The 8868-nt window shown below is 46.3% G+C and overlaps 1 protein-coding gene across 1 annotated transcript; it reads left to right on the forward strand.

The window, feature by feature from the left end:
* Positions 1-236: 236 nt before the first annotated feature.
* Positions 237-6846, forward strand: MVB12B (multivesicular body subunit 12B; the record flags this gene model as incomplete). Its single annotated transcript, XM_008939811.1, has 4 exons — positions 237-344; positions 3218-3314; positions 6291-6420; positions 6720-6846. Coding segments are annotated over 4 exons (462 nt in total), but the record flags the coding sequence as incomplete, so codon positions are not given.
* Positions 6847-8868: the final 2022 nt, after the last annotated feature.

The raw sequence follows: 8868 nt of genomic DNA on the forward strand, positions 1-8868 counted from the left end.
TAGCCTTTGTCAGAGTATCTTTAATCAACAGACTCCCAGGAGACAGTGTTTTTAGAACTTCTTTTTATACCTTCTCTTGGAAGTTCTTTGCACTGCACCTTGTGAAGAAACTAATGAGATGCTGTGAGAGTTCGGGCTGCTGTTAATTAGGAGAGGTCTGCGGAAGAAGTACTGCACATATATTAACTTTATCTTGGCTCACATGTATCCTCTTTCCTTCTGTCTCTTCTTTCCAGGTTGCACAAACAGCAGATGGCTTGGATGCTGACCTCTGGAAAGATGGCTTATTTAAATCCAAGGTCACACGATACCTGTGCTTCACAAGATCATTTTCAAAAGAAAATGTAAGTCTGTTTGTGTGTCTGCATGATTTGCTTCTGTAACTGGTACACTCTTACCCATAAGATGATTCATTTTATGGAGCCAATTATAATTCAAGCAGGCATTTCACTGAGTTCAGGCGAGTCAGGAGGCAAACTGCAAGGGCTGGATATTTGCATTTTGTCCTCACGTTCCTCATGGAAAGAAATCTCTGGCAAAATCTGCAATAAAAGCGGCAAAAAGCTTCTGTTTCAGCAACCCCTCACACCAGTGTTTCCTGCTGTAGCAACAGGATGCTTCTGATGCTGGTGGATTTCTGATTCCACCCAGAGGAGCAAATGCTGTGCTGTTGATGAAGGAGATGTTAGTTTCTGAATGCAGGGGCATCACAGGTACTTTCTTGCAGGATTAGCTTTTCTCTCTTTTTTGTTTTCAGTGCTGATTTTTGAAAATTTGCCCACGTTGTGCATATGCTAGCCTATACTTGTAATCTTCTAGTATGGTTACTAAGAGTGAGTGAATCTCTGAGGAGCAGCAGTTGTCTGCCCACATCCCCTGTGGAGAGGAGGAGACCATGCGCAATGAGAGCCTGGTGCCTTCTACTGTGTTTTTGGTTCAGGCTAGTGTGAAAACTTCCTCTTTTATGGAGAGACTGTAATTCTGCAATGAATGCACTCCATCTAGTGGGTAATCCTGCCTTTTGTCGTGTTTTGGATATTCACAGTGACTCGGTTGTCAGGGTGTGGAGATACCCTTTTGTACTCCTGCTTTCACAAACAATGGGAACAGAAAAGCCACTGCCACTTCAGAGGCTGGTCACAGGTCCTGACAGGAAAGCTGGGGGCTGCCAATTTCCAGCGTTTGACCTTTATTCCATCCGCTTCCCTGCCTGACTCTAGATTGAAACAGAGCTCCAGAGCCATGGGAAATATCGCTTCCTGGCATGGATGGACAATAACTGTGCTTTTCATCCTGGAGTACCTGTAGTAGCAGGAATAACAGCCTGGAATAATAACAGGCTGGAAGGAGGAGGGGACTTAACTGGTGGAGGAACAGCCTTCTCCTGTTGCATGGGAAGCAGCACCCTTGTCCCCATTTAATCCAGCAAGAGCGTTCCCTACCCTCTCAGTCCTCTGTGGCCACACAGGCGTATGATATGCTGCCTGACTGGAGACCTCTGAAGGTTAAAAGGCCTCAGTCCTCAGGATGAGAGGCTCTGCTTGTCTGGATGTTGATGTGTTGCTTTGCTTTGGGTTGGAAGTTTTATCACTCAGGGTTCTTCTTAACGAAACAGGGAACTGTCTGTCCTGAAGAACATGTTGTAGTTAGCAGAGTTTACACACCTTAGATACCTGGTTTATAATGAAGGCAGTCTGTAGTGTCTCTTTATCAGAACCATCATTCTCAATAGCTCACAGTATTTGAGAGATTATGAGGATGTTGCTGGTATCTGAGTGTCACGGTGAGGAGGCTGGAATGGTGCATCTTGCACACAGGGGGTTTGTGCCCTTTCCTCCTGGGCATAGGGCAGAGCACCAGGGCTACTCCCACCCAGTGTTTCAGCACTAACAGACTCACCAGAGGCGTCTCTCCTACCTGTCTGCTCTTGATGGAGGAATGATCGTTGGTTGTGCTGCAGGTTGGACACTGATGTAACACAGCCAGACAGTTTGGATAAATAAAACATGAAAGATGAATCAGCAGTGACCATTTCATCTACTGTTTGCTGTGCCAGGACCACGTTAACTGATACATTCAGGCTTCTCAGCTTCCAGCATTGCTGACTCTGATCCCCTGGCCAGAGTGAGGACATAGGCATGTGGGGGCTGCCTGGCCACGGGCACCCCATGTGAGTGAAGGGTGTGTGCCATGTGTGGTGGGATGGGGCTGCAAGCATGGTGGTCCTCCTAGTGAGGGTTGACCATGAAATGCAGAACCTCCAAAAAATAAACTCAGACCTGATCTCCCCATATTTCTGAGGCTGCAAGTGTAAATAATGCTTCAGAATAGTTCAGGGTAATAATCAGAGCATAGAGGTTTGCCTGAAATCCTTTGGCGATAAAAACTAAAGGAGGTACTTAGCAACCAGTAACAGTAAAACACACTGTCATGGTTTGATGGCTTAGGGTGAAATTTTAATTGTCCTGTATTGCATTTCTGTTTATAAAGGCTGTGCAGTAACTGAAGTGTGTTTTTCTTCCATACGTGAGTCCAGATTATTGGCAGCAGCATTGGCTTTAATGAGAACTGCAAAGAAAATATGGTCTCTAAACAATTGTGGAGGCTGTCATTCTGAATTGTGTTTTGAGCTCTTCAAACCTTGATTAATAGGACAAGGCATCGGTTCAGAATTCATATGGACCCAAATGAAGTTCTGTGTTCCAAATGGCCTGCTCTTCTGGAGCACGCCTGTGATTGGAGCTAGAACCATGTCTGTTCGGTACTAATTAGCTAAAGCATGTAATAACTTTGGCTGTGTCTGCAAGAACCATCTTCCTGTAATGCTCTTTGCTGTTATTGTCAGGGAAATGTTGCTGTTGCAGAGTGTGTGAGAACTAAGGTGACCTGCTTAGTGGATGGGTGGTGTAGGTCATACTTTGAACTGCCCTGTTGTGAAAGGGAAGAGTTGGTTGCACTTCTGAGGATCCAGAAGTGTGGCAGCGGATGAGGTGTAAGAAGCTGTACATGCTGAAAGTTGTCTGGTATATCTTAGCCAATCATCAGGTAGTTCCCATAGAGGGGACAATACCAAGTGCTGGCTTGGTACCTCCTTACTGTTTTCAGAGATGGTGGTCAGATACAGTAACAAGGCGTCTTGGGGTTCAGAAGGTGAGAAAAGCTGGGTTTGGATTTGGTGACATTGTCATAGTTAACTGTTTCTTTTCTCTCTCCAAAGAGTCATTTAGGCAACGTCTTGGTTGATATGAAGCTCATTGATATCAAGGACACCTTACCCGTGGGTTTCATCCCCATCCAGGAGACCATCGATTCACGTAAGTTGGCGTCTGTCCCTCAGTCCTTGGGAGCCGACGTGCCACCGGTGCCCGCGTGGTCGGGCAGGGGGGCTGTGTGCCAGGCAGGGGCATGCTCTCAGCACTGCCGCTCCCTCGGGTTGCGTGCACGTGGTGGGGCAGCTCTGGGCTGCAGTGGAACACCCTGTGATTTTCCAAAGCGATGAACGCCCAGTGATTTTCCAAAATCTTTTCCTCAGGCTTTTTCATACTCCTGCCTGACAGTCACCAGCTCGGCTGCCAGAGCAGCATAGCTCTGAGGTAGGATGGAATAGTTTGTTTTTTGTTCTGCACGGGTGGACTAGGCCCAGTGGGAGCAGAGCTGTTGTGCTGAGAGGAAGGATGTGTGCTGTGGTGCCAGGTTTGTGCACTGCAGCTTTACACCTCCCACCATGAGTGAGCAGAGGCCAGTGTCCCAGCAGGTAGTGCTGAGGAGAGTGGGGGGTGTTTGCACTTGTTGAGAGAAGGCACAAGTGGAATGTCCAGGGGAAATGCCATCCTCACTTCTGCAAGGCAGGAGTCCCTATGCTGCAGCGTTTGGGCCAGCAGTTCCCAGAGGGTGTGTTTGGTCCCCTGGCGCCGTGTCTGGCCGCAGCACTCTGCTCTGCAGCAGGCACGGGGGCTCTGGGCACGCAGAGGCCGAGGACAAGCCCCCTGGGACTGTGGTGTGGAGGGGCTGCAGGACACTGTGCTGGTGTGAGGGGACTGCTCCAGAGCGGGGCTGGTACCAGTGCTCGTCAGTAATGAAATCTCTCTGAGTTACAAGTAGAAAGGAGTTACATGAGTCTGCTTTGCAGGGAATAGTTCTTCCAGGTCTGCAGCAAATGAAGATGGTATTTCAGTCACTACCGACCTGGTTCTGATTTGAACCTGTGGCCTATAAGTGAAAGGCTTTGCAGCCCATTTCCCTTTCCCTGGAGAATTCCTGGGCTCATGTGGTGCTGGAGAGAGTTGTTGGCTTATTCTGCTTGACACTTAGCGTGTGCTGCTATAATTTTTGTGAGAGTCCTGCTGGAAAGGTGGAAGGGGACTTCATAATTAATTTAAAATGCATTGGATTGCAACCCATATGCTCTTTAAAGCAGAGGCACTGTCTGTATTAATGAAGTGGAGCATATCCCTGCCTCCATTAGCATGAGTGAACACATTTCAATTGACTGTTTATAATATGTTTACTTAAAATTAACTTTGGTTAAGCATGGGTAATTAATGAATCCAGCTACTAAACCAAGTTTGCTACAGACTACAGACTCTAGCCAAGTGTGAGAGAGACCAAAGACAAAAGCAAATAGTCAGCTTTGCACTTGCTGTGAAAGGCAAGTAAGAGGCACTGATTTTGCTGAGAGTTAAGTCTGTGATAGTGCGTGCTCCTGTGCTCTTCTTGAAGTGACAGCTGGCTTGTAGTGAATGCATTAAATACAGTACTACTTGCTAGGTTCTGAGAAAATTTTCATATGCAGAAGCCTTAAACCATGGGCTCCTAAAATCAGGTTTAGACACTTCAAATAAGAGCCCTAGCTTTTCAAAGCAGAAGACTGAACTTGAGGGATGCAGGTGTCTGACATCTCTGGGAAGCAGGCCTGTGGCTGCAGAGCTGTGTTGTGACACACCTCACCCTGCCCGTACGTTATTGGTGCTGGGGACAGCACCTTTCAGAGGCTGGGCTGGATTGCTTTCTCCAAGGGGTGGAATACGATACAGGGGGAGCCTATAGAGACAGGGCTGCTTGCCATCTGTTGAAGCATATTTTTAAGCTGGAGGATATTTAATCGTATTAAACTGAAGGGTTTTGATTTTGCAGGCACTTGTTTGTAGTTGTTGGTTGTTTCCAGATTTTCATTCAGTGTCTGCACTTCAGATTCTCGGCTTATCAATAGACTTCTGTCATGTCTTTCAAGTGCCTGCATTCACAAATACAAACCTCACCTTGCTCACATTGAGAGCCTCAGGGACTCCTGAGGGTGAGATGGAGCAGTGGTTTCTGAGCACTGCAGGGCTCTGTCAGTCCCACCGTTGCCATTCCCACCTGTTGTCGTGGGACTGACCCATAGCCGGGTGTCAGTTGTAGCTGCATGCAGACAGACTACGTGTGTGTACATGAGTTTGTTATTACAGATAAGCCTTAACTCTGATGGGCTTGAGTTTTTCTTGGTGGATAATGTGGAAAAAAGTTGATTGTTTAGCATCAGTTGATTGTTTAGCTGTGTGATGCACAGCAGCAGAGCTACACCACAGATCCATCCACCCTCTGAACACAGGTCAGTGCAGTGCAGTTGCCCTGTAGGAGATCCTGGGCAATTACTGCTTTGGTGATCTGTTTTATCCCTGAAGATACCTGGACAGACACGGTGGGAGTATTGTTTCAGTGTTGCTGACTGAGTCAGGAGGGGTCGTGAACACTTGGGATGTGTGAGATTTGTGCAGACAGCTTTCACTACCAGCCATTCCACGTGGCAGTCTCTTTTTCTGCCTGCTTCTCCTCTCCAGCTGGCAGAATAAACTCACTGGTTGTCAGCAGCTTCCAGGTATGTTCCTGGAGGTGCTGCTTGTGGGAGAAATATTTATGTGCAACTGCCCAGGCTGGTAAGGCAAATATTACCTTGGAAAGAAAAGGCAGATGTGAGAGGTATATGGAAGAGGAAAAATCACCTGCTGTTTCTGTGCTGTGGTGCAGTACAGTGGTGTACATGATGTCTTATCTTCTCTGCAGAGGGTGGTAGGGAGTACTGGTTTATCACAGTGCCTAGTAACAAATCTCACGCTGTGTACAGAGAGCTCCTGATAGAAAATTTCTCCAGTCACTGAATAGCACTGCACTGTCTGATTTGCTGACTTATATCTGTTATTTGGCTCCAGTTCCTGCCATAATTATCTGCCTAATATCTAGAGAGACAATAAATAACATTTATACCCTAATCATGCATAAACTCCACCCTGTGTCCTGGATTGTTTTTACAGAAGAAATCGCTTTCAGAAAGAAGAGACTGTGCATTAAATTCATCCCTCGAGATTCTACAGAGGCAGCAATCTGTGATATCCGAATCCTGGGTCGATCTAAACAAGCCCCTCCTCAGTACACATTCATAGGGTAAGTACCCCTCACTCCAGAAGCTGTTGTCATAAATTCAATTGTACTAAACACCCTGTTTTCCTATAATTACTAAGTAATAGTTCGTAAGAGCTGAAGCTTGTCGTTAGAGATGTCTATACAGGGGTTGCTGAGTTTGATGTAGGAATTAACTAGCTTTTTTCCCTAGTTATTGGTGGAACCAATTCCACGCTGGTTATCACTGACCAGGGTGTTTGTGAAACATGTCAGGGCTTGGTTCTTGGTCACGTGTTCAGCATTTGCTTGTAGCATTGATGTCTGCTGTGTTAATTACACAGGGAGCTGAACAACATGGGCATTTGGTACCGGATGGGCAGAGTCCCACGCAACCATGAGTCGTCACAGCCTGCAACAACACCTCCCCAAGTACCATCTTCAACACCAGCTCCTAACCTGCCAAGGTAAGCTTTCTGTTGCCCAGCCTTCTGCTTGGTGCTCTGTGGCATATTGTCACTAAGCTTGCCTGGCAGAACCATGACCAGTGTACCACAGCAGTGACAAGACATGATGTGATAACGAGGGAATGTGTCGTTCTTTCAAGTGCTTCCCTACTGGAAGTTCCTTTGACTGTTGTTGTATAAAGGCATATGGGTGAAGAAATCAGAAGAAAGAGAAAAGCCTGCAGAGGAAGGGAAACAGAGAACTACACCTTTTCTTTGCTTTAAACTGTGCAGGATGTTGTAGTTTCCCACAAGTCTCTGTGGGTCACACCTGGAAGGTGGGCAGAGCAGTAGCTAGGCTGATTTCTCTCCTTGACCAAACAGAGGGAGAAGCATTTATATAGATTTTAGTGCATAGGGAGTCGAGTTTTGCTCGTTCTCCACAATCAGTCCACTCATGCTTTGAAATACTGGCCCTGTTTTTTCTTTTGTTGGACCCGACTCCTGAGCTCCAGTCGTGCCGCTGGCACTGAGCTCACAGAGCAGACATCGTGCAGGGACTGGCACGAGCAGCACTCCTGGGCCCGTGCAGCCTCAGTGCCTGTCCAGGCTGTCCTCCCTTGTGCTACGGGTGATATTTGTGTGTGTGTGAGTGTATGCGTGTGTTTGTACTTGCATGTAACAGTAGTCCTGTACTGACAGCTTACTTACTGATTTCTCCAGACAAAACAGTGTCAAGCAACAAACCCACCCATAGAGAGGTTAAGTTAAGCCGAGCACTTTACACTCCTGGCACTTGCTACAAAAGCTCAGCATCCAGTGTGAGATGGGCTCATTGACTGAGCTCTGAGCTGGGCTGTCACAGGGGACAGCAAGTTCTCTACACATCCCGTCGGGATTTTGCTTAATTAAGGGAACATAGATGTTTGCACTAGACATTTCGTATTCTGCAGATACACATACAGTACTGTTGAGAGCCAGAATTTTAAAGGAGACAGCGAAGGGGAATTCCAGGGAGATCAATTTGTATACAAAGGTTGTTATATCAAATGGGTGCAAAATACTCATGTCCTTCAGAGTCTTGATTTACAGGTCAGGTCAGAGTGATGCTTTTAAACCGTGGTAAACCATTCCTGAGAAAGCTATTGGGTATTGTTTTAAGGCAGGTGAGTACACTTGAATGTTCACCCATGACCCAAACTTAAACTTACTGTCTTGCAGTGACTCTTTGAGCTCTCCAAAGCATTTGGTTGTTTCTTTCCCCAAGAGCTGTGCTCAGTTGCCTGCTATCCTGTACTGTCAGGTGTGCTGCAGGCAGAGATACTGTCTTCCTTCTCAAACAGAGAGGGAGGCAAAAGAGATGAAAAGCCAGCAGTCTTCTGGAGATTTCAGCCTGTCCCACTGGGACATGATACGTTGTTTTGAAGCTCTGCTGGACATAAGCTACATGCTGGCATAGGCCATGTGGGATCAGAGAGAAAGAGGTTTTGATTTTAGAACACAGATCTTCGTTTCCTGTCTGCAAGAAATTCCTGCCTGGGCAGATTTCCACAATAAAGAGGAAAAATTAGCATAGCAAGAGAATGTCAGTGTCAGTCTTTAATCACTAAGTGTGGAAGGGTTACTTTATGGCCAAGCAGGGAAGGCTGCAAGAGCAGCATCAGAGCTATTGGGAACGGGGCCAAAATTAGAGCTCAGAGCGTCAGCGACAGTCTGAAAAAGAAGTGTTTACAAGGCTTATATATTTTATAACCTCTTGTTGTACAGTTTATGGTTTACAATGGCTGCAAGGAAATTGGATCAGTTTTGTTTTACTTGCTAAATAAAGCAAATGTCAAAATAGTCAATATAAAATGTATTCTAATTTGGCTGAGTTAAAACAGCCAGTATGCAGTGGAATAATTGAATGTTACATTAATGCCTCCTTGTAAAAACCACCTGTCTGTAGCCAGCTTCACTTTCATGCCCTGTGGATGATTAACAGGTAACTTTTACACCACCAGCCTGATCATTCAAAGCATCTTTCATGTCTGTTTTTCTTTACTCT

Source organism: Merops nubicus, unplaced genomic scaffold (assembly GCF_000691845.1).
Source record: "Merops nubicus isolate BGI_N331 unplaced genomic scaffold, ASM69184v1 scaffold41574, whole genome shotgun sequence".
Classification (NCBI taxonomy): Eukaryota; Metazoa; Chordata; class Aves; order Coraciiformes; family Meropidae; genus Merops; species Merops nubicus.